The sequence below is a fragment of the Onthophagus taurus genome, chromosome 2 (assembly GCF_036711975.1).
Source record: "Onthophagus taurus isolate NC chromosome 2, IU_Otau_3.0, whole genome shotgun sequence".
Lineage (NCBI taxonomy): Eukaryota > Metazoa > Arthropoda > Insecta > Coleoptera > Scarabaeidae > Onthophagus > Onthophagus taurus.
Genome location: NC_091967.1, coordinates 8,683,575 through 8,710,283, shown reverse-complemented (window position 1 = coordinate 8,710,283; position 26,709 = coordinate 8,683,575). Strand labels below are relative to the sequence as shown.

At 34.4% G+C, this 26,709-nt stretch overlaps 1 protein-coding gene and 2 long non-coding RNA genes across 12 annotated transcripts in view; 2 read left to right on the top strand and 1 right to left on the bottom strand.

Moving 5' to 3' along the window:
- Window positions 1–26,709, bottom strand: part of LOC111427342 (Tousled-like kinase) — a 49,307-nt gene that overhangs the window by 16,468 nt on the left and 6,130 nt on the right. For 2 of the 8 annotated variants that reach the window (XM_023062441.2, XM_023062444.2), the window contains exons 3-4: window positions 17,697–17,782; window positions 2,062–2,146 (exon numbers count right to left, since the gene is read on the bottom strand). In XM_023062441.2, the coding sequence (XP_022918209.1) occupies window positions 2,062–2,146; window positions 17,697–17,782 (171 nt within the window). Of the gene's footprint in view, window positions 1–2,061; window positions 2,147–9,372; window positions 9,715–14,479; window positions 14,574–17,696; window positions 17,783–21,119; window positions 21,334–26,709 lie in introns of those variants that run through there. The other 6 variants (XM_023062445.2, XM_023062446.2, XM_023062448.2 and 3 more) reach the window with 4 other exon arrangements.
- On the top strand, window positions 7,726–10,303 carry LOC139428972 (uncharacterized). 3 transcript variants are annotated; one of them, XR_011639672.1, is made up of 3 exons: window positions 7,726–8,219; window positions 8,276–8,364; window positions 9,708–10,303. It is a non-coding gene; the product is annotated as an uncharacterized lncRNA (long non-coding RNA). The 3 variants fall into 3 exon arrangements; XR_011639670.1 differs by lacking the exon at window positions 8,276–8,364; XR_011639671.1 differs by lacking the exon at window positions 7,726–8,219 and having other exon boundaries at window positions 8,227–8,364.
- On the top strand, window positions 24,822–26,184 carry LOC111427346 (uncharacterized). The gene is made up of 3 exons (XR_011639656.1): window positions 24,822–25,758; window positions 25,815–26,026; window positions 26,083–26,184. It is a non-coding gene; the product is annotated as an uncharacterized lncRNA (long non-coding RNA).

The following is a 26,709-nucleotide window of genomic DNA, read 5'->3' as shown; positions in this document are numbered from 1 at the left end:
GACTCAGTGCTCATCAGTATACTTCCTGTTTCTTTTCAATTCATAAAATGTACAAACCCTCTTTATATGATTCATTTTAGATTTTCTCACGCAGCTAACGGCCAAACGGCTTCCCTACCGTATCACTCAAGTTCAAGATTCCAAAGAACATACATTATAAATTCCAACAAAACCTGATTTTCTACTTTCCAGGTAATACAAACTGTGAATAAAACCTAGTTGATAGCGCAAAATCATTTGGTTCCAAAGCCAGCAATTGGCATTGCATTTGTGATGGCCAAACCAAGATTTTCGAGGTCTATTAGAATCTATTAGAACCGTATTGTAGAGACTTTATTAGAGTTCTAATAATTACAGAGTCTTAACATATCAGATGTGTTTTCAGATGTTTCCACGTCTATTTTACTGTCGACATGATCGTCCAGCGAAACGAGTTATTCGAGAAAGTATGAACTGTATTCAGAACGTACACTGCGTCTCAAAGCAGTTGTTGTAGAGCGTAAAGTTAAAAAACACAGCAATTGCAGTTTTATCCATCCACTTTATGGAAGATTTTGCTTTTTGATTCTGGAAAATTTTGGTTTACGAGCTGATAAGATTGAGCAGAGATTAAAACGCTGTTACAAGTTTTTTGGCTGTTTTTTTGGCAATTATTTTTCAGAGACTAATTTTAAGAATTTGTTGTTCCTCAGTTAAATGGTGTTAATGTGCCACAGCTGTGGTTTCAGCAAGACAGAGAAATATGTCACATAGCCAGCAATACAATCAGGTTATTGCAGGAAAGATTGGATGAGCGTATAATTTCACGTAATGGTCTTGTGAATTGGCCACCGCTATTATGTGATGTAACCTCTATCTACGTTCTATAGAGATATGTAAAGTTGCTTGATATTAATAGTATCTTATTCGGTACCCATTATGCTTAGAAAACGAAGAAACAGCTTAATTACTCCCTGAAAAAGCGCCATTCTAATTTTTAGGGAAATCCTTTTTAGGGTGAGGACGCAACGGTGAGTTTTTTATGATTATTTCTCGAAACGCTTGGGAAACTTGCAATAGTTTTCTGCAATAACTCCCCAGAACGTATCTTGCAGTTTTTGCTGATAAAATGCTTTTAAAAATCTTCTATTTAGACACTTTCATTATCATTCTGTGTTCTTTATGACTCTTTCTGCCTCCATTCCGTTTTATTTATGGCACTCTATTGGAATGCTTACTTGACCGTTAATAAATAACTCTTCTTTTTTAGTTTTCATGTTTTTGTTTTTTGTTCGTTTTATGCATCTGTGCCATTTTACTTATCTTGGTATAATGGAATTCGTAGCGAAATTAGCTATCAATATAGTGTCTCAAATCACCAACCAATGATCGTAATCATATAAACCTCTTGACATTGTAAACAACATTGTTCAGGTTAGATTAGTTTAGATTAAGTTTAGAAGAAGCGTTTGAGAAGGCAGCAACGCAATCGTGAACACACTTTTAAAAGAAGTAAGAATCACATTGCTTTGGATATAAGAAATCTTTCACGTCGAATATGTTAGTATAATGCAGATTGAGTTAAATGTTTTAAAAGATTTTTAAATTTCTATAAGAGTCAATATTCAATGAGTTTTTAGCACGGTGAAAGCGATAAATGCACCAATAATTAACCGATTTATTGAGTAACATAACTCAACCGCTAATAACGTCGTTTTTGAATCATATGATTTTCGTTTCACATTGATTTAACACCAACGTTTTAAGCGTTCATGAATTCCTTCTTGTCGCATTGATTATAATGTATTTATTAAATGATCAACATTTTGAATCTTGGGGAAATTTTCCAAAAGGTCGCCAGAAAGGTCAAGTGGTAAGGTGAAGTACTCTCACGCGAAAGGTTCTCGTTGTCGCCGAGTTAGTGAAATTCAAATAAGAAATTCTCGTATTGATCGTCGTTTTAAAATATTAATACGTTTATAATTCAATCGATTAAATGTTATGGGACATGAAAAATCGCTTCAAATTATTTATCTTCATTCGAAATGCAAAAAAAGATTATTTGAATTTTATTTTATTTACCTGTACTCATGTTTGAGTCTTGGCTATGAACGGGTTGCGCTACTGTTGACTGCGGTGCCATCTGTATTTGGGATCCAGCTGACATCTGAAACATGGCAAACGAAAAGGAAAAATTAAAAACCTAAAGAGAACAAGAATTAATACGACCCTTCCAAAGAGAGCCGACCGACGTTTTCAGGTCGAGGAATACCGTGTAAGAAATGGGAGAAAATATTTTTGTAGGGAGACGATGACGAACACCCGACGTAATCGTCATCCGTTGCCAACTTAAAAAAACTCTTTATCGATTTCGAGAATGAGGTGCGTTTAAAAAGATTCTCGTTCTCCTACGACCTTTATAAAAGAAAAGTCGGCGGCCATCATTAAAATATTAAACTCGACTCTATTTATAATGCAACCCCGAACGCGAGTCGATATATTCGCGTGTTTAAACTCGATGATTAGACGGAAATGACGACAAAATTACGACGTTCACAATAACAACAACATAGATAGTTATGGCGTTATATCTTTGATTAAAATTGATTTTATTTAGTAAAATTCGTAACTCACAATTAGATTATCTTTAAAAAGAACCGAGATATAATCATTTTAAAACAATTATCAACAACATTCTCCTCTCACCAAATCTAATTCATAGCACAAATACTTCTTGTGTAATCGTCTGTTTATTAGGAAAACGATCACCTTTCACGTAATTTTCTCTTTACAATTAAAAAAAAAATGAATCATATTAATATGACCAAGTCAAAATTAACCCCCCTCGTTTAAATAGGGAGAAAATTCCCCTCCCAATTTCCTAATATAATTACATCTGTAGACTCAACCATCGAGTCACCCATGTTCGAGGGATTACTAACTTGAACAAAAAGCAAGTGACTCATGAAATCAACTATACGGTCAAAACAAACGAAGGGGACTCGTTTGTTTTGAGCATATTTCAGGAAAAGGAACAAAAATGATTTAAAAAAAGCGTTTGTATCACTAGATTCTTTTGTGGTAATTTTAGATGTTCTGTTCTCGTTTCCGAGGTGCGAAACGCTATTTTAGAACGTACCTCTATCTCTTTTACTCTTTTGTAACACGACTACGATCCAAAAATAACTATGGATAATACGAAACCGTCCTTCTATCCATCTTAAAAGTTACTCGAACCGGTTAATGACAAAAAAACGTGGTTAAAATTCAAAAATTAAAATTCATGCCCATTTTTACCAACCTAGATAAAGTTACCATGGTTACAGCGGTTTTAAACACTCTCATTGGTTAAGAGTTGGATTTATCTATCGGATAAATTTATCAAGACTTGGTAAAAGTGATAAATATCTCGGTTGTTTTTATAAACACCCCCATCGTGTTTGGACTCGTTTAAAATGATTTTTCACCCAGATAAAGTATTTGTAATTATCATCTTGATACAACAAATTATCATGAAAATGTATAAAATTTTCGAATAAAATTAATTGGAAAATCTTCGTTAACGACCTACCACAACAATGCATTAAACATGGTCGACAATTTCTAAAGTTGGCCGCGTGACATTTAACTCTCGTAACACTTTACGTCTTTGCTACAAAAAAAATAACCGAATAATACCAAGCAGTGGTAACTATAGTAATCACTTTCTTACATAGAATATAATTAAAAATAAATTTCTATTTCAAGTATCAATTTGTAATGATAAAAAAAAAGTAACTTTGCAACAATGAAATTTTATTTGGGATCTTGAACGTATTGAAAATTATAAAACTGTTATAAGGGTCAGTGACCCGGCGTGATTTTTTTTTCGTAAGGAGCAGTACTAAATACGGCAACGTAAAAGTAGCACGGCCTACTAGATACGGCTGTTAGAAACAAAGAAATTCACCGAGCGTTAGACAAAGACAGAGTTAATAGGTAATACAAAAGCGATAGCAAAATTGTAATTCAATAGAAAGAAACAGAGAAAATAGCTTTGGTAATGTGAAACTTACGAGAGAAACTTATTTGTAACCAAAGTTATTTTTTTTGTTTACATGGCAAATATTAAATTAACCCTTAAAATGTATTCAAAATTGATATAAACAATTAATACAACAAATTAGGTTAAAATTAACTGATCTCTTTTTCTTTATGATGCTTTTGAGCAGATTTAATTGAGTGATTAACCTCGGCTTAATCAAGCGAATACATTCTCCGTTCAAAGATTAGTGAAGAATATTTGTTAAGAAGTTTTGTGTCGATTGGTATCAAATGCATTATCTCCTTTAAACTTAGTTACTAAAACGCTGCAACACGTGTTATTGGCTTAATCAGAGGAATACACGCTCCGTTTAAGTTAACCGAGGTTGCTTGATTAAAGTTGCTTAACACATCTCAGTGTCTCGAACGCAAGCTCCCTCATCTTTATCAAACAAATATAGTATTCACCGTTTCAACCATAGCGACTTCAGCTTAATCAGCAGACATTCATATATTCGCTGTTCCAAATTTAGCCGATTAACATAACTTGTAATGATATGGTATTAATAACAGAACCTAGGCTTATCTAGGTTCACTAAAATTCTGGCTATGAAATTTCACAAGATCCAACGTCACAGTGGGGATTTATTTTGGATTCACTTTTCATAGCAATTTCGCTTTAAGCAACAAATAAAAATATAAGATCAACGTCTTGTTCAACATCTCTCTAAATGATGTCAGGCTCTATAATGTAGATATTCCACTTTTTCTGCGCTTTCCGCATTGTTGGGTTGTATGTAATTGCTTAGTTAGCTCTCCAGACAGTTCCTAGGATGTTAAAATAGTCTATTATCACTTGTAGTTTTATACTTCCTTCCTCACTTTTCGTGGCGATCTCTTTCAAAAATTTCCTGCCAAACATTTATGGAAAATATCGCCCGTTAGTCCCAACGATTCTGCAGGAATTTTGGTTCTGGCTATTTTAAATTCATAATGTTCAGAAAATATATGTAAAATTTGTCAACTTTGATTTCGCTATGGCTTAAGGATGCGAAAGAAAGTTGTTGCTAACTCATAGTCGCTGATCTTTGGATTGAATTTTGCAACTTTTTCAGTATGCATAAATAAATTCCAAATGTAGTCAATTAATGATTCGCAAGCATACCAAATCATACTCTGTTTAATCATGCTCCACTAGGTTTGCACCTCTGCTGATATAGGAAGAATAATTTTATCAAATTCATAAAAAATTGAGATTTCTCATCTAATACTACTTCTGCAAAACTTCCTCATTATTCACCAGTGATATTAGGCCCAGAAATTACCAAATGTCATATTTATACAATAATAAAAATCTTTTAACGCCTCCTGCGCCATAGCTATCACTTATTTGTTTTAAAACTGGTTTTGAACTAAACTAAAGCTATCAGATATCTTTTGACAACAACCCAGAATCAGTTGGTTAACTAGACATATAATAAAAAAGTAGTCTCTGAGACTAAACTGAAAGGAACCGAGTTAAGTCTACTATAAATGAAATAGCTAGCCTTACCAATAGAAAATTCTCATTCATACTGCTAGCGAATTAACTCTACCAATGTTAGTATCGCACCATATACACTATGTATACTCTGTGAATCCAATGAATATCTGAACTAAGAATTTAAACGGACAAAATAAGGTTTGATTAAAACCACAAACTGCGACAGTAAAGCAATATCAAATGTGACTTATCATTACCACAACTTGTATCACCGAGTTACATTTCAACCGCAAGGTTTAATCAAGAAATCATACATTGTTGGTACCACCTTGAGCCAAGGTCGCTAGTATGCGAGGTGCTGCAATGTATGTAGCCACATTTAGATAACTATAATATTATTAATCGCTTTGGCTACAACTAAGAATTCTTTGTATTACATTAAACCGAGGTTGCTTGCGGCATAGATCATATTTATTCATAGGCTAATAAATGACGCACCTCGGCCATTTTCTTTGATTAAAACCAAGATGGGTTTTTGATTTAATCAAGGGAAATCATACACTTTTCATTACAAGTTGAGGTTGCTAGCGGCCGAGGCGCTGCAATATCTGTTAATTACATTTAGGTATACATGGTATTAATTCCAACTTCTAAGTTTAACCTGACAAAAACTTTTTCGAACTAACTTTACTCGAGATCACTTGCAACGGAGGCGTGTTTATATACATACAGTGATACAATAAAGTCTACATACACCCCAGAAAATAATATCTCAACTCCTGAAATGTAATTCAATGAATTTTTTAAACGAAGGATAATTAATAGAAGTCTATATTATTTTAATTCAAAGCCGAAACAGTTCGACTTGTGCCACGAAATGAAGGCTACAGCAGGAGATTTAGTCGCACGTCTTTCAAGACGGCTAAACCCGAATTATTCTAGTTCTAGGTCTTGTATTAGTTCTAGTGATAGTGGTAGTGTAAAACTAGAACTAACACTAGAATTAGATACTTTCTAGTTCTAGGTCTAGTGTTAGTTCTAGTTTTAGTTCAATAAAAATATGTAACATAATGATATCTTATGCTAACTACGCTACTTACCACGTCTCTAGAAATAATATTACACCTAAAAGTAGAAACATTCAGGTTTAGCCGTTTTAAGAGATCCACGGCTAAACGGAATGTTTTTAATTCTAAGTCTAGTGCTAGTGTTAGTATAGTTTTATTTGTTATTCAGTGTTAGATAGTTGTATATTTTTATTGAGCTATAACGGACACTGATAGACTTTTTTGAGTTAAAGATATGATTATGATTTGTATTCCCCTTGATTAATAATAACTCATATAGTTTTTATGTAAAATATGGAAATAATATGGACTTTTACAAGTTTTGTTAAAAAAAATTCATTGAATTACATTTCGGGAGCTGAGATATTATCATTTTCCGGGCTGTATGTAGCCTTTATTGTATCACTGTATATGGTTTCAAATGCTACTCCTCGGCCATAAGCAATATGAGTTGTATTAGGCGAAATCATACATTTTTTTAACTTAAATTGAACTGCTGACCAGTTCTGTGTCAATCTCAAGTATTTAATGATTCAAGTTTAGGTGTTATACATCTATGTTTAAAAATAAATTTTAACTATTTAAGACTTGTCTTCACGACAGGTTAAAACATACGCTTTTGACTGTTAAATATAAAATTAAAAATGAGGCAACTAAAGTATGATCGTTTTAAAATGACGAATCTACTTTATTTTTGGTTGAATCATTTTGTATTATAATATTTGATATAAACTCACCGTATTTGGAAACATTTTATACGACTTCTTTATAGGAATTTAATAACGCTTTAAAAGCTAACGGAAACATTAAAATGACTGGATTAAACAATGTATTGCGTAAAATCTAAAAGTGTTTAAACTAAAATACGAATATATACATGGATTATGAGCACACATTATGTACTACATAATTGGTATTTTTCCAAATGCGTTTCTTTAAATTCCGACGTAGTTGACGTCATCCGCGATTTGACCTTAAACTATTAGTCAATCTGAATTATTTTGCTTATAAAATTATTAGTCATTAAAAAGAAGGAAAAATAAATAATTGTTTGATATAAGTTTAACACGACACAATTTCCATTAAATGTAATCTAAGCAAAAAAAATTATCCATAGTTTTGGGGGTAATTTTAAAGTAATATTATTATATTAAGTGATATTTGAGAAAATTCTAAACGTGGAAAGAAGTTTTGAGTTGAACTCAACGTCGCACTTCGATTACGGCTTTGCTCTAGATTATTTTCCGTTGGTAATCAATGCAATCCGTCTGTTGGCATTGTGCGAGTGTGAGCTGGCCCGGGTACCAACCAACCGATGGGTGTGTAGGGGTTTGGGGGGTGGAGAGAGAAAAACGAGCGAGAGAAAGAGACGAAGAGGGGTAAAGCGGGCGGGCGGAGAGCGCTATCCGAGAATGTGATATTTTTAGAACGGTTAATAACACGCCGTCGCTGCCGTGTGTTCTTCTTCTTCCTTGATCTGCAAAGGAGTCGTCTACTATACACTAAAAGGAGCTCTCGTTCGAAAGACAAAGATCGAAAAAGTGACAAAGAGAGAGAGAGAGATGATCAGGTGCACACGGAGAAACAAGCACGCGACGTGGGGAAAGAAGCTCAAAATATCGTTGTTGTTACCACGTCCAACTCTAAAACTCGATGTGTAGACGAAGGTAAATTCCAAAGTGAAAAGAATCTCCTTTTATAGTTTCTATGTGTGTATATACAGATACAGGGGTTTAAGTTACACCTAAGTTAGGTTCGATTCGCCATGAGACTTGGAATACGAACGTAGAATACGAAAGAGATACATAATGGGTAGGTTGAGTTTTAATAATGTGGGTTATCGACCCATAGATTCTCCTTCTCAAGTCTCAAGCAATGGTGAGTTGACTCTCATCGGCCTTTCACGAAGAATCACAATACCAATACAAGAAAAAGAAAGCAAAAAATTTTTGTTTTGATAGTAACAAATAAATATGATATTCTTAATCTCGTTTAAAATACATTTAAAATGAGTCCAAACACGATATGATTATCTTTAGAAACAGCTGAGATACGATCATTTTGACGTAACGATATTCATTTGTTTCTTTTTTGAATCACTCGGTATCTCGGTTAATTTTCGAGATAACCCCGTCGTGTTTGGATTCATTTTTGAGGATTTTTAATTTCTTATAAGAATATTGAAGAAATTTTAATAAATTAAAAAAAAAATTGTTTTTGAGTCAATTTCCGGTTATTTTTTTGAGATAACCTAATCGTGTTTGGTTCATTTCGAATGTTTTTTTGTTATCTATAAGAAAATTCGAATCATTTCCGGCGAATCGTTTCTATTTTTGTGTAAAAATGTTAAAATCTGATTTTCTGTCTCGTTGGCGATTTCGCATAGAGAGTCACCTTCGCGCGTCTCTGCAATTGCAAATAATCAATATTACACCCTCCTATCCACCGGTTTTGGGAGGAGTTCTCTTCCGATCTCCATTTTTGTGCCAGATTCGAAGAAAATTCGATTCGAGAAATTTAAAAATGCAAAAAAAAATAAATAAATTGGAAAAAATAAGAGTTTTTTTTTTACTTTAAATAAGTCTCGGTCCCGATTGGAATGTTTCAGTTTGAATAGTAGACGAAAAATCGATATAACAACGGTAACGAAAACATCTGTCAGCTGATAGGAGACAAAATACCAGAGACAGAGAGAGTCCAGGTGTTTCGGTACTTTTCCATTTTATAACCTAAAATTTCGTTAACGTTTTGTTTAAGGTCGGTTTTAAAAAAAGAATCTTTTTGTAATCGTTCCGAAATCGTTTCTTAAAGGAAACCAACCTGATGATTGTGCAAATGGTAGTGCACGAGCAAAGCTTTGAGCACTCCTTCCATAGCTGGCTGCGATCCGCTCGATCCGAAAACAACGGCACATCGCCGCACTCAGCGCCTCACCGGACGATGTGATAATATGAACAATACCCGTATATATTTATAAAAAAATATTTAGTATTAATAATCGAGAAACACTCATCATCATCTTTTCACTGATTATTTCTTTGCACTAAATCACTTGAAACATTGGATAGATTAATATTAAGAAAACTATGTTGTTGCAAAAATGACAAATGCCAAATGAAAAAAAAAATAACAAAAACTCGATGTTTTTTTCTTAGATCACGGTCGTCGTCGGCCGTCGGAACTCGTACCGGTACTAATCCATAATCCAAGTAGGCGTCGGGACGGAAGGCCCCAGGAGCGGACCGACCCCAGAGCCCTCTACACACTCAGGCGGGTGTAACGCACTCACTCCGCAACCGCGCCGAACCAAACCGACTGCATCACTACGGCGTAGACCTTGCAATGCCATTCATCTCTACGGACGTTAACACACCGAAGCGGCAACGTTGCGCCGCCTCCCAGCTATCAGCTGGTGGCGCTCCAGAACCGACCTCTATTAGCCATTACGTTGCGCGCACGGCGGATGCCGTCACAGCCACGCGCTTTTGATACCCCGAACTCCGTTCGTTTCCATCCCCACCTCAACTTACTACCACCACCATCCGACCCAAAAATAAATTTCAACAGAGTCGGGACTGCGCGATTATTTCGCTCATTCACTCGACGTTCGTCCGCTCGTTCGTGTCGCTTGGTATCTTATTGCTCGAGGTTTTCTTTCGAGTTTCGCGCGTAAACTCAGTGCGACCTTTTATTTATTGTTGTTGTTGATTTATTTTGATGATTAAATGAAATAAAAACGGAATATTATGTCTCTTTTTGAATTACAACAAATCCCTTAAAAAAATAATTCAAAACGATAAGCGCAAAAAGGTAGTGTTTACTTCTCCTTCCGATCTTTGGATTATTATGGATTATTTTTGTGTGAAAAAGCATGTAAGTTGATAAATATTGAGTCTAGAATCGGCTTTAAAAGGATTATTTAAAGAAATTTAATCGGTTATAATAAAAGTAGTGAATAATCCTCGAAAGTGAGTCTTAAAAAACAAACGAATACAATCATTTTAAAAATGATGATCCTCATTTGTTTTTTTTAAATCATTTTGGGGTATCTCGGTTATTTTTTGATCGTGTTTAGAATCATTTTAAAAGATTTTTATTTTCTATATATCAGATTTATATCAGATCGATATGTACCGAAATATTTTTACATCGTTAAGTGAGGTTATGTTGGAATCCCGAAATACTCACTCAATAAAAAGCTGTATAAATCGGATTTTATCGGTAACGATAAGATTTTATCTGTTTTAATGTGTTATCTAAACAAATAACTAAATCTTACCTCAATTTGTTGAATTAAAAGTTGTGACGATAAATTTAAGATAAAAATGTTTCGTTTTTATGGGTTGATTCTTTTTTTGATATGCTCATCACCGGAACTCTGCTTGCAATGTTATCGAAAGACCAAAAAAACTTTGTTTAGTAAATTTTGGTATTTCTAATAGAACACCTTTATAATATTAGCTAATTTAATCGTCTCTATCGTTCTGATGTCTAATAAATCGATAAAGTATCGTAACGTTTCTGCGAATACATCACACATTTCATCAAGCGATAACGACTTTTATTATTTGTTCAGTGACTTAAGTCCACTCTATATTAAAATCGATACTACAGTGTTTCCCAAAAGTAACGGATAAATTCGTTAAAATCACTAAAAACTGTAAAAACAAAAAATTGTTACATAAATATATTATATTGTATTAATTATAATTGTTGACACCTAAAACAATTGGTTGCCATGGTTACGTATATTGCTATTTTTCCATCTGAAGTGAATTTGAAATAATAAAATTTTAAGGCACTTTTTCTTGAAATCTTTTTTATGAAACCGTTATTACTACAGCTTTTTTGAATTCGCATAGTGGACAAAATCGGGTACTTTTTTCATTTAACTCGTGATAAAAAGAAAACCGCGGAGCCGAAAATTTTCAAATTCACAAATATTACGTAGAAATGTTCGGTAATTACAACAACCTTTTCGCAATTTTTTTTATCGATCGGTTGCGAAGACTTTTGGCACGGATAGTAGCTGCGTGAAAATTGTACTCAAAAATCACAAGAATCAATTGTATGGTTATGTATAATGGGTACTCAGTTAATTGGATGTTTCTTTATCGAAGGAATTTCAACAATTGATAGATATGAAATGCTACTTAGGATTGAAATTGTTCCTGGACTAAGAAACTTGTTTGAAACCAGTTTGAATCAGATATAATTTTAATAATACGGAGGTCCAGATCATTTTGGCGTAAACGTTGGGTGTTATCGAGATGAGGTATTTTATAGGCAATGAATTGGTAGACGAGGTAGTATTGATGTAAAACTTCCAACAACCGTTTTACCATTCCATTTTCATCTACTACGTTCAATTCTTCAAAATTTCCATCTTACGTTGTCCAATGTTTCTAATGACGTGTTTACGAACCATCCTTAAAATTTTATACCATAGATGCTTGATAAAGCTGAATCAGGCGATTGAGGAGACCTTCCTACTTTAAATATTAACCATTACTTTATCCGTTTTCCGATACGTTTCGGACCATAATCCTAATGAAAGGTAAGTACTCATCTAACTTAAGCTTTTGGGAACTTTCATGTACGTTTTCCTGCAACATATTTAGGTGCATATTTTGATTCATAATCCTTTCTATAAATATCAAATTTCCAATTTGTAACCCTACACGAGAATGCTTTATAGTAATTATAGTTCTCTTATCAGATTTAAAGACAAAAAATTGTAATTTATCACTAAAAATCGAAGACTCCCAATCTGACATTGGTTTAAATGTTTAAAGTTTATGGAAAGCGCTCAACTTCTTAGGTCTACAACATTAGGCCTGTTTTGGGTCAAGAGTTCTGTAGTTCCGAATAGTTCTGAATCTTTCCGCGCACACGTGTAATATACAATATGTATGCGCAGAAAGGTTCAGAACTGTTCGGAATTATTGATTGATTCATTATATTGATTTGCCTTCTTTTCTTAGCAGTATTGAAGGGTAGATTGTAATGGTGAAACATACTATGGAAAGTTGTATCTAAAAATGACTCATCATGGTCAAATCTGGCCTTATCCGATCGTAACATTTGCAATATCTCAAATATTGTACTTAGCTTACTTATTTCCGAGAAAATTAGGCGTTTGACGACTTTTATCTCACTCTGTATATATAAAATGGAATGTTCCACTGCCTACTGGTTTACATTAGCAAGGTCAAAAAGGACACAAGAAAATATGGTGCAGTCGCATTTAAAATACTTGCCTTATGACGTCAACACGAATTAATAAATAAATTGGTATATATTTTCTTATGGTTCATCATAAAAATAAACAACAAAGACGAATAAACACTTTGATATTTTCATAATTTTTAAACGGCGTTAAAACGGTACTAAATCCGATTATTATTTATTCTATTTTTGCCGTTTCAACGCGATAGAAACGGCAACGTCGCGTTTTAGGTGTATCGGTTCGATAAAATCGAATCGTTATCGAGGTTGCCGCAATCCTTCCATTAACTTCGTATACAAAACGCCTAAGCGAACCATCGTGACCTTTAGATACGCGACGAAAATAACTATACACTTTAACCGTCCTCGAAGTGACGATTTTAAACGAAAATATATGACAAATTTTTTTTTTTAAAGCGATTTAAAATTTTGGAAATTTTTTTATAATTTTATCGTTTTTAATTTTTTTTTCTATCGTGTAAAACGGACTTTGTCTCGCCGAGCAATGAACTTGTTAAAGCGTCAACATCGCAGGCGGCGGGCGGCTACGATCGACTCGGCCCACTGCGAAAACGGCTAAAACGGCGAAGTCACGGGCCACTCTCTCGTGTTATAGCGGTGGTAAAACAGAGAAACACTCTAGATAAAGATAGATCTCGAAGTGAGACGAGAAACTAAGTGAGATGGATATAGCGACGCGACCCCGGCAGCGCTCACTCGATGCCGGTGTTCTAAATTCCCGATCGCGCCGTGTCCTTGAGCGAGAGCAGCAGCAACACGGCTGCTCGCTTCGATCCGCATCGTCGAGAGGAAAGGGCTTATTTGAAACATTTTCACGCTGACGGCGTTCGTAGTCGTCAAGAGGGCTACGGATTATTATAGAGTTTCAGATGCCATCTCTGATCGTCGGACTTTAACTAATCAGTTTTGTTGGTAGAAGTGGATTGACTCCGTTTCGTGTAAATATGTTGTAATCCTTACATAATTAGAATATACAGTGTGCGGCAAAATGAATTTGTTTATGTCATAATTTAAAAACAAATGACTATCGGGAAGTGATGTGTATTTTGAAAAACCAAAATTGAATTCATTCCATAATTTTGCAACACACTGTATAAATAATTTATTGAACCAAGTTAAATGTACTTTTAAGTATTTAAGTAAACCGTTTATGTAAAATATTAACAAAGAATAAGCGGTTAATAAAAAAACCTACTGTTAATTAAACGATAACACCGCTAATAAAACTTAATTATCGTTAAGATAACTCGATTAATAATTTAAAATAACAACTTTAAATATTAATTAATTAATTAAATAAAAAATAATGTTATGAACTATTTATTTAAATAGATGTCATCGAATGGTAGCCATGTTTTACGTCTTGTGCCGTTCAATGTGCATCGTAACACGTCGCGGTCGTTTTAGTTGCTCACCGGGTTGGGCAACACTCCGAAAATTGAGAGCGCATGCGCTCAAACAATCACGACGGGCTTCATTAATTTACATTCGCGAGTTCTACCAGCAACGAAATATGCCGTCCGAGTTTCGCTCGATTGAAATCGAGGGGCCCCCATTTACGAATTTGCGACGATTCAATTTCATAAACATCCCGACTCTCACGATCCATTCGAATTTAATTTATAATACGAGCCGATTCGAATTGACGAATTTTTCGAAATAAGGTCGATCTAGTTACCTGACGACTACGACGACGTAAAACGGCCAATATGGCTCCCTCCTCAGTGTGAGACACTTGATAGCACGTCACGTACATGTACGCGGCGGCAGCAGGCGCAACTGAGAGGCGAGCCCCGTGTAGAAAAAAAAAAGACAAAAACACCGCGTTAAAACGAGATAGGTGTATATAAGTATATAGAGTCGGCCGACCGCCGTCGTCGTCGTCGTCGGTTGTTTCTTTATTTTTTTTTTATTTTACAAAACGGTCCCAAAACGATTGACAAGTAGGCTGTGCGAATGCAATTCAGACTTAAAGCCTGACTCACACGATCAAGTTTACTTAATACATGTAGCAATTAAATTCAATTAAGAAATATAATTAGAAAGATTTTGATTCTATGTAATCCCACTACACTGCACGAAGACCAAGTATTAAAAGACAACGCACAACGTATCAGTTTTCACTTCAAATGCATGAATAAAGGCAGTAAAACTAATTTTCAAGAAATCAAGTCGAGCCATCAGTACCATAATTAGCGACCAGATCATATTCTTCTTGATAATTAGTTCACTCAGCTTCTATATAATAGACCTAAACTCTCCATCAACTCTATAAATTTGCAAACTATCGGGCATAACTGTAAATTCAAAGAATTCAACAATAAGCTCCCAGTACAGCTTAACATTAAAATTTGGCACTTCGAATACACATTATTGAAAGTTATTTTAGGGTAAAACATTTTTTATAAAAACAAATATTGAGTATACTCAATATCTCGGTTACATCTTGTTACATCTTCTGGACTATAGTCCAGAACGAAGTTAATGGATACTATGGATGTTAAAGTCTACTAGGGACGACATAATGAATGATACTGAAAGATGTCTAAAACGATTTTGACGTATGTATGCTAACGACGACACAAAGGGATATGTACAAAGGATGTTGAAGGATGTGAGGTATACTATTGAAGAATGGTTAGGGATTTGAGGCAGGGACAAGATTGAGATAATGCAGAAGAATGATAAGGATGTTATTGCGAGGTAGCCGGGGAGATTCTAAGGCTAAAACATACATAATTTGAAGTTTGAGACAACACTGAGTGTTATCCAAAACTATATTTTGGGATGCTTATGATTTTGTGGGAAAGTATTAGGAATAATATTGAGAGATATGAAAGACATGATATTGAGATATATTTGAGACTGTGTTGACATATATCGAAGACTTTATTAAGGGATGTTCTGGACTACGTTGAGGGATGTTAGATTAGATATTGATAGGTATCAGGTCTGATGTACTGCATCGTGTCGATTCTATTAAAGACTTAGGTATCGTATCATTTTGGACAATAAATTACTTTTTGATCAACACGTTGATGAAGTTGTGGCTAGATCTAACAGCATTGCCTATAATTTCTATGTATAATGTTTTTGTAAATAGTGTTTTATGTTTCAGAAGCACTGTTTGGAATCCTCACTATGATATTTATGTTAATAGGATAGAAAGTTCAGATCATGTTTCTGAAATACCTTTCCTATCGATTCCGGCATCCTTATACAGATTATTTGTCTGCCTGCCAAATCTACCATATGTCCATGTTTCAGCAGCGTAGATATTGTAGTGATGTTCACTTCCTGCTCAGGTTGGTCAATGGTTATTTCGACTCCTCATATCTTGTCTCAAGAATTAACTTGCATATTCCTCCTCGGTTACAATATGAGTTCTTATAAGAATTCTCCAATCATACGGATGGAAAGAGCAGTAGATCGCCTTAGGTTGGACATATTTGCCCTCACGCCAAACAATGTTAAACGTGTTATTCGAAGCGTCATAGCTCCTAATGGAACTTGTCTTGTCGCTACTTCCATGTATAAATAAATAAATACTTGAAACTATATTGTGGGATAATATAAATGATTTTCAATGATATCCAGGACAATGTTGAGAGATACCTGCATTAACACCTTTTATCGGCTTCTGATATCGTAATAGTTGTCACACATAAATATTTGATGAATCCTTTCAATGTATTTTTCATATTTAATGGTTTGTAATACAGATTCAAAAAATCCTTGTCAAAATAATCAAATTGCTTATTGCATAATGCTTCTTCAAGTGTTGTCATTTCGACAACACAATCCAACCCAACCCTACCCAAATCAAAAAATCCTTATCACAATAATCAACTTGACTATTGGATAATGCTTCTTTAACTATTGTCATTTCCACAACCCAACACCATCCAAACCCAAACCAAAAAATCTTTATCAAAATAATCAAGTTGCCTATAGCATAATGACTCTTCAACTATTGTCATGTCCACAATACAATCCAACACCATCTCAACACAACTCAACTCAAACCAAAAGATCCTTGTCAAAATAGTCAAGTTGCCTATTGCATAATGCGTCTTCAACTATTGTCATGTCCACAACACAACCCAACCCCACTTCCTTCTCAACAATTTATGTAACTGATAGATTGATTCTGACAGCAAATGCGTTTCAAAATTGCTTGCAAGAGAATGAAAGGACTTCCTTCTACGTTCCTACTTCTCAAACTTCACCGGAAAAGATGTTGGGATAAATATACGTTGTTGTTGATAGGAATTTAAAATTTTTAACAATAATCTGTTCGAACAATACGTTTTCATTAAGCACTAAAATAAGCTGAGTGTACATTATGTCAGTTGTGGTTCTTGTGGGCCATGTATTTCATTCCGAATCAGCGACGAAATGGCAGAAGTTGTTTTTTATTCTCTCAATCTCTTCATTCATAGGCACATAAGTGCAATGATGTTGAAAGAGTTGCAACGATCGACATCCTTCAGGTAATCAAGTTCTCTATTAAGGTATTATAAAGGAAAATCACTCGGTAACAAAGAACGCGTGTGGCACTTGATAACAACAATACAATCATAAAGGTGAATCAAAACAAACTTTTCGTACCTTTCTAATGAATGTCAGATAACTCGTCATGAATCAGAAGCGATCATTGAGATATTATCATTAAATAGGTGAAAATTATTTATCTTTTTATATATAAAATTTTAACGACTCCACCCCGTATATTCTAGGACTATTGATTTTTCTATTTGTCAATAATTAACGTTATTCTAATTTGTGAAAATGTACAGAGAGGTCTAAATAGTTAGTTAACTAGAGGCCTATGTAATACTTATATAATAAAATGATTTTAGAATTATTTGTGACTTTTTGAATTTAAAACTCACCCTAGCACCTAAAAAACGCGCTTCGAGGAGCTCCTGCTTTCTTGGGTCAAGGGCGGCCTGGAATTGCTCCATCTTCACGACAGCGCCTGGAAATAACCCCGAATAATTTTAACTTTATCTACTAGGCAACGATATTATAAATTAACTATTTTATCGTAATTAAAGGCCTCTAATAAACCAACTATTCTTTAATTAATTCAAAATTGTTTTTTAAAAAAATTCTCTAAATTGTTTTGGTTTTAAATAAATTTTTATTTGAAATCAAATCGAATGAAATCAATAAAATCGTGGAAAAGATGAACTTAGGACGACGCATGCCCGCCTCATTGCGGCGGTGTCAGATCGTCCTGGAACCCAAGAGAGGCGACAAAACGCATGAACATAAACAGGTTGCGGGGGCCATACACAGAAGTGGGCATCGAAGGCCCTGACTTCGTTGCAAACCCAACGTTTAGAACCGCAGCAACAACACCGATCCATTCACAGTGGTAACCAAAATTTGGACCTACCAAATCGATATCAAGATTTCGTGCACACTAGGTCAATCAAAGGCAAGAATCAAATTTTGCAAAAAATTCTTACTTTAAAGGATTTTTGATTTTAAAGATGATGTTATTTACGTAGGTCGAGTTCTTTTCTTGTTGTCACACCCTCTACACCCACCAAATAACTGAGCGGTGTCTAGAAATTGTTTTCAAAACCGGCCAAGTTTAATTTTAAACAATAAACGATTTTCTCTTGTAAATTTATTTAACGTGTTCTATTTTTGTTACACCGTTTTTAGACTATGATATGTTGTTTCTTTCAAATTGAATTTCACGAAAAAGTTTTATATGTAGGAAACTTCGATTAACATTTTATCTAAAGTGGTTCTTGAAAAATGTATTTTTAACTCAAGGTCATCGATGACGCGCCCTGATAAACTTTTGTTGCTACAACCATGAGAAATCGGTGTAACACAAAATTTTAGTTACGAAACGATTTCTAATACTTTTATATATTTACGTTTAAATTGGTGTTAAAACTAATTCAAATATTTCATCAATTCGTTTGAATCGTCATCATCACAAGCATAACCGGATATCTTAAAATAGAAGCAAGCCATTGTTGAGAATCTGCCGGTCGATTACATCTTCCTTCACTCACTTATGTTAGATTCAAACCACGAAAATAAATAAAAATCGGATTAAGATATCCCAGAAAAAAACCAAAATCGTCTTGGGATCCATACTTTTTGATATCTCTGTATTTTAGGTTTTCATCGAACTGGGATTGTAGAATATGTAATAACCTCGGCTATCGCCGTTGAGGTCAACATTTTCAGTTTAGCGCGTACAATAAAACGGAAAACGTCGACACACGAATGTGTTGTTGTATTAGTGTGTGTGTATGTGAGTGTGGAAAAGAGAAAGAGGGGAAATGATCGGACCCCGTTCGCCATCGTAAGGTGGGCAAGTAATCCGCGGTGTCGCCCTCACTTTTGGACGGAACTGTACGTCCTCCTCGCAGCAGCAACACGCCAAAGTCGCCTCTCGGGCGCTTTGCGTTTTAACGATCCAACCAATCGCGGGACATTTCAAATAGGGCTTGTGTTCACTCGCTTCTGGATATCACGTGATCCCTTGAGTTAACCGTGTTGCCAGAACAAAATCGAAACACGGTTTAAAATACGTTGTGATATTATTATATTCGATTAAACCAAAAAATTACTGCGTTTATGAAGAGTAAATTAAAAATCCTTTAAGATAAGAACAAAACAACATCACTACAAAGGTTGTTTTTGGTAAACTTGATAAAATTGTGTTTGGGTTCGCTCAAAAGCAGTTTTAAGCAAGATTAAGGATTTTGACTATTCTAGCTTTGATTCTTTTGAGGGTATGAGACTGGGATATAACGCTCAAAAGGGTTTCCCAAATCTAGGTGTGGTTCCATTTTCACGGAAAGGTATTTGCTAGATAAAAATCAATAGCACCTTTAGGGTAGCAGCAGCAGCAGCCAGAGCTCGCTCGGTACAAGCGCGGCAACCGCGCCGTCCACGAGTTGCGAGAACAGTAAAAGGGGAACTGGAGGGCGCTTTGGTTACCATATTTATGTATGGAAATGGGGATTTCAAAAAAAAGAAAGAAAAGTAATTGAAAATACTTTTAGTAATGAAACTGGAACGACGCTGGATGCAAAGTTTAAAATTTTGCAAAATGACGTTTCATTTGACGTTTCAACTTGTCATATAACTAGTCAAAAATTTGTTTCAGAATTCAATCGGCTCGAAAGTAGAATTATTTCGCTTTAAATTTTGTTAATAACAAGAAATCTTACCCTAATAAAACATTGTCTAATGATGAAATAGTTTTCAAAATAAAAACATTTAAAAGTTAACGTTTCATTTGACGTTTCAATTTGTCATTTAATTTGAAAGATTAAAATTTTAAAAATTTATATTAAAATTGAATCCATCCGAAATTATTTCTCTTTAAAACTTTGTTATGATGCTATGATATAAAATCTTACTCTAATAAACCCATGTACTATAATGATAAAATATATTTAAAAATTGACGTTTCCAAATTTGACATTTCATCATGTCATTTAGTTTCATAATCAACATAAAAATGAAATTTCTAAAGAAATGATAATATTCGTAATATTATATTTCAAAACACTTCATTATAAATTATTTTAATCGAATTTGTTTTTGTTTTAAGTTTATGCCAATACTACCAACTTAAATATATGTAATCGAAACTGTCTTTATAAAATTCTGTATTTTATGATAATGTTGATAACTTTAAAAATGTTAATTGAACAAAGTTTTATAAGAAATAAGGAATGTTGAATTGAATGCCTAAACGGTGGTTGAGGATATATTCAAAAGACGATGTTCAAGTTTGCGGTGCAGAATGCACGATGAATCGCTTATCGACCGAATCTTTCTCTCTACACCGAGTACATTCCGGGCGAAAACGGCCCCACAGCGCGCGCGGACCGCTTTTTTCGCATTTACAAATCGATGCTGCCACGCCCTAAACTTATCCAAACTTAGAGACTGAAACCACCCCCAAACCCCGCCGAGGACAACGGAAATCGCCCAATACCCCGAATTCAATTTAAATGAATTTAATCAATTTAAAACCACTCAAAATAAGAGTTAATCGAAATTGTTAAACGAAATAAAATAATGTAATGTTGTGTTTGTAAAAATGTATAGAAAAGAAATAGTTAAGGAGTTAAGTTTCTGAAAAGAGACGAAGAACCAATGCGAGATTCCAAGGTCAATAGCCTTCGGGTTTGAGTTCGCTCCGTCACAGCAGGCGCTGTACTCTAGGTACCCTCTCTTTCTCTCTCTCACTCTTTCTTTCTCTTTTTCTCATCCTCAAGCAACCTGCCCCGTTGAAGCCGTTCCAAAAATCAGCTGTTAAAACCTACCATCCCGACGACGATTTCTTAACACAGCCATCAAATTCTCACAGTATACTACTTCTTGCTAATTTTCAGTTATGTTTTTAGATAATTTCGTTTTTGTGTTTGAAAATTTGTAACACTGCACTCGCCGAGCGGTCGATATAATGCGATCGCGGGAGAGCAGTGGCGGCAGCGGTGTTTGAGGCGCTCGATCCGCTCTTCTGGTGTCGGCCGGCCGCGTGTGCCACCGCGGGACTAACTGAAACGACACCGTCGAGTGCGCCATCTCGATGTTCCCGTCGTCCTGCTGTTGCCTAAGGGTACGACACACGGTAAAACGTACGCCACTCTCACTCACACATACAAATTTTTCGTCACCCCATATATTTCTCCAAACATTCTGAACAGACAAAAAAATCAAATTTTCAAAGTATTCAAAAACATAAAAATATACAATAATCTAACGCTTAATAACAATTAAAACTAGAACTAACACTAGTGCCTAGATACTGCTGCCAGAAAACATTATAGACTAGAGACTGCAGCTTGAAGCTTAGATACTCTTAATAATAGACTAAATATTACCAACAGAAATCTAGATACAGCTGCCATACTCTTAATAGAAGATTATACATGGCCAATAGGCTGGTGGCAAAAGAGTAGATACTGTTCACAGAAGGACAGATACTGCTGATAAGATTAGATTTTGCTTGCATACAATCATTAGTATCATACAATCAATTGCTTGCAGAAGGCTGGATATTGTTGGCAAAAATTATATAATTTGTCAAAATTTCATTAAGTGTTCGATCCAGACTTAAGTTTTATTTTTCAACAACTATTTTCGACTAGATAAAGAATAATTGTAATTACTTTTATTTTGTATACATATAGAAAGCTTTCTGAAGATGCCGAAATAAATAGGCAAAACCGGTAAAAGCTGATCAGTAAAAATAAAGATCCATTGTTTAGTGCGAAAACCATTTTTATTTTTAATTTTCAACAATGGAAAGAAAAGAAAACAACAATATATATAAAAATCATATACTTCTAATACAAGGCTAAATACTGTTGACAAAAACTTGATACTGCTAATAGAAGGCAAAACACAAAAACTAACACTAGAACTAGAAACATTCGGTTTTAGCCGTTTTGAGAGACATACGGCTAACCCGAATGTTTCTAATTCTAGGTCTACTGTTAGTTCAACCCTTCGTTCACTAAAAATATACAACAATCTAACGCTGAATAACAATTAAAAATAGAACTACCATCCTTGATTTATACATCCCGAGTATATCTATGAACATGGAATAGACTTGAACTTAAATCTAAAATCATAGTAACGTAATGGTTCCAAATGTAAAAATACATTAAAAATGATCTAACACTTAACGTGTTAAAGAGGAGTAATCCCGGGGTTTCATTAGTAGAGTTAGTGGTAGAGTAACTGTCGTACTTTTAAGCCGATCTAACTTTACTCTACTTAGTTTGGTAGAGTAGCTGTTTTCACTTAAATTGAATATAGTATTATAGTACAGAAGGTAATAGCAAACAGTGATAAACGTACGAACTGTACGAAAAGCATTGGTATGTGCGACTGATCTTTTACTTGAAGAAGTAACTGTAGCTAATAAGTAAGAACAAAATAGAACCAAGAAGAAATGGCGCAGTATAAGAAACAGGCGTAGGATTCTTGGGTTCTCTTAACGGAACTTGATTTAGAAGATGTAGAAGAGTACATGATATAAAACCATTTCAGTGTATGATCATTAACGCCAGCTCCAGATTTATTTGATTTCTAGATTTTTAAACGTTCTTGGTTATATGTGCATCTAAGGTTTTTTATTTTTTTGTTTTAATTCAGCAACTCCAAAGTAATCCATCCATCCATCCATTTCAGCTATTATTGCTGCGTATGCAGATGTTCGTTTGCTTTTATTTTTATAATCCACTATTGTTATATTCTAAAAGGCATTCATATTCACCTTACAATTCTACGAATTTAATAGTTTCTGCCTCAGACCATTTCATATTTACACAAACACGCTAAATACTTCAATGATACATACTAAGTGGTAGAGTAACTTCACCACACCACTGAACACTACTACAACCAACTGCTCTACTCTACCATTTACTCTACCCAACCCAACCCAATATAAAGAAAACCCGGCTTAAGTTAGTCACGTCGCATTCTTCAACTTATATGCGATGACTTTTGCAGAACTGCAACAGTGTCTCAAAATGATCACTCCCCCAGTACACGGCAATTTGCTTATTTGGCAGAATGTTTTTAATGCAAAGTATGTGAGTGCGTTAACGACAGATAGATATAGTCACTCCCAGACTATAATGTTGGCACCATCACTCGAACAGCTTTATTACTCCACTTACAACAAACATTTCAAGTAGTTCCATACAACAGATATAAACGATGTCTCTATCGTATCAGGAAAATGTTCGGAAATTCTGTTCCGACGAACTTGACAGTGTTTCTAATCGGTTGGGAATATCGATAGAATAGGTAACAATGACGACGAAGTCAATTTTTAATCTTAATGTTTTTCATAATAATAATGTTTCCCTATAACAACATTTTTTATCTATTTACAGTGTAAATTTGTTTGAAAAGAAGTCGATGTGATCAAAAGATGACAAATTTGCCATTAATTTAGGTTTGACCTAATTTGGTCACTATACATACAAAAACATATTTGTATACACATAATGACTCAATTCTTTTTATATACTTTGTATATGCGTGGAAGTCTAAGCACTGAATCTACATAATAACAGCATAACCTATTATTTTAACAAGTATAAAACTTAATGAATCTGTTTACAACTTTTTGAAACTTAAAAATAGCTTTAAAATTAAATTAACTGAACCTATAATTAACTAAAGATGTAAATAAAAATGATGTTTTCTATGCAATTTGTATTAGTTCAAAAGCTAAAAACAAAGTTTTAGATTATTACCAGCAGGTTCTTTGGGGCGAGGTTGGAATATTTTTGGGTCATGTTGTGTTATGGTCAGGAAATGTACCACTTTTAAGTCAACCATCTCATTCCAATCAACTTTTAAGGCGATGAATTAATCAATTTTTACCGACAGGTAAAAAAGTAACCATAAAATTATAATTAATTTAAAAGTGAGGTTAGAATGTCAAATAAATAAGAATAAAAGTTTTCAATTTTAAAATTTGTCAAGCCTTATATTTGGACTTTACTCCGCAGACAAAAAGAACCAGCTCTGTGCTCATCTTTTGGGCGGTCGTCCTTGTGGTCTTTTTCCTTTCGGTCGTCCATACGTACATATTCTGGCCAATCTCCTCTCATCCATTTCTGCCACATGCTCCTTCCACCTTTTCTTTCCTACTTTTGTCTATTTTACTACATCCTGTATGTGACATCTTTCTCTGATAGATGTGCTGGTCTGCCTATCTCGCAGATTTTCATCTCCATCACTCTCATCCTATGTTTAGTCTTCTTTGTTTCTGCTATCGGCGCGGTACCATATGTTAGTATGGATCGTACCATGGCTTTAAATATTTTTATTTTCCATATAGTGTCCTTTAGACAGCTTGCCACTTGTGTGATTCTTGTAACTTGTGCTTTCTTGCATAGATTTGTAACTTTTGGAACTTGTAATTTTTACACCTAAATATTTAACATGCATAACTTGCTCTATTATAGAGTCTTCAACTTGTAGTTTGCAGCGTCTTGGTTTCTTGGATATTATCACACATTTTGTTTTCTCCGTTGATATTTTTATATTGTATTGCTTATTTAGTAATTTATGATGTGTGTAAATAAGTTGGCAACACTTTTCTACGACACATCATTGATTTGAAAATGTCAAAACGTTAACATTGCGAATAGAACAAATAATTTTTTTATTTAAATTTATTTAAAAAATTAACACGTCAAGAGTAAATTTAATGTATTTAAAAAATAAATAAATAAACATTATTTAAAACGAAAAATAACATAACCTCTTTTTAGTCGTTTCAATGTCATTTAAAAGTTAAACCTTTTTTCGTAAAATATAGATGTTAATGAGAAAACAGCAATGTTTTCCACAGTGTGACCTAATCTCAACCGTCAAGTTTAATCGATTTGGCGGTGTTGCACGTGCATACGCGATAGGGGATTCGTCAAATCTCGTACAGTGGTCCCCCCTACCCTCTGGTGGATGTGGTAGAATGATTTTGGGGGACGTTGGTTGCCGGCAAGGGCGACCTCGAGCTGCTGCTGCCCGCAGCATCCCCTTATTGACCCGATCCGCCACTGGCTAATGGATTTTGCACCCCCCTCTCGCGCGCAACTCACCTCTCGACATCGAAAACGTCAACCATCAAAATGACAACGCAAAAAATTCTTAGTGAAGATATTTATCATTTTTTTATCACCTTTTAGTATGGAACCAGACAAATCTAACATTTCAAACGAAGAAGAATTAAATGAGAAAATTGAAATTAATCATATTCAAGATGACGAAAAAAAGGAAGATGAAAAATCTAGTTTAACATCGTTACAAGAAAAATTTAAGGTTCCTTTAAGAAATACCATTTTTTATAAACTAAGAGCTAAAATTAATGCTGAATTTATGGTGTATATGTCGATGGTTTTTTACATAGTTTGTTTAATAATTTTAATCGTAATTACTTTGTAAAAACATTAATAAATAATTTAGAAGAAAATTTTTGTTTTCAGGTCAATAATAATTCGTTCTAGAAAAGGTGCGAATGTTGCCAGGTTTGGAGGTCGTTGAAAGCGGCGAGGTCCCGGTGGTTCGTCTAGGGAGGAGGGTCTGCGGGGGAGAATGGGGAGGTTGGGTGTTTTGTTATCCTCTTTCTTCGAGAAAATCAATGTTTGAGATGAATTCGTCCTTATCTCCAACACAGAGTTGCCGTCGCGTATCTTATGTATGTATGCGCCAATCCTGTGGGACCTTCGACCGAAACGGACCCGATGTTTTCAGGTTGGACGAACGGAGGACCTGAATTTGCCCTCGCTATATCTATATCTATAGAATATGTCTGCACCAATTTAAATTGCATTAAAAAAAACTTGGTTATTTTTATTGAACGTCCGTATCTGCGTTGTTTAAAATTTTAATCGTAAAGCAAACTTTAATTTTAAATAGTACTTTGCGCGCACACGGTAAATATTTTTAAAACGAAACGACTTTGTATATGTTTAAACTATTATTCGAAAAGAAAACGTCATCTCAAAATTGAATTCTCCCGCAAAATGTGTCATCATTATGTGCGATTCGCAGCAGCAAAAGCCGATTAGATCATGCAAAGGTCACTTATTGTGTATAAATAGACTTATTGCAATCAAAGACAATTACGAGGATAATTCGAGGTTAGTGTTTTACAGCTGTGTTTAATTAATAATTTATTTTGGATTTTAAAGTATTGTCCTCGTTTCTTAGATTTCATAAAATAATCATCTTTTTATAAGGTTGGGTTGCGTAAAGTTTCTTTTACTTTAATTTTTCTACCCAACCAAGAAAATAACCATCTCAAAAAAATCATTTTGAAATAAATTAAACGATTAGTTGTTTCACGTCACATTTAAACATCCTGGTAGTTAAAACAGA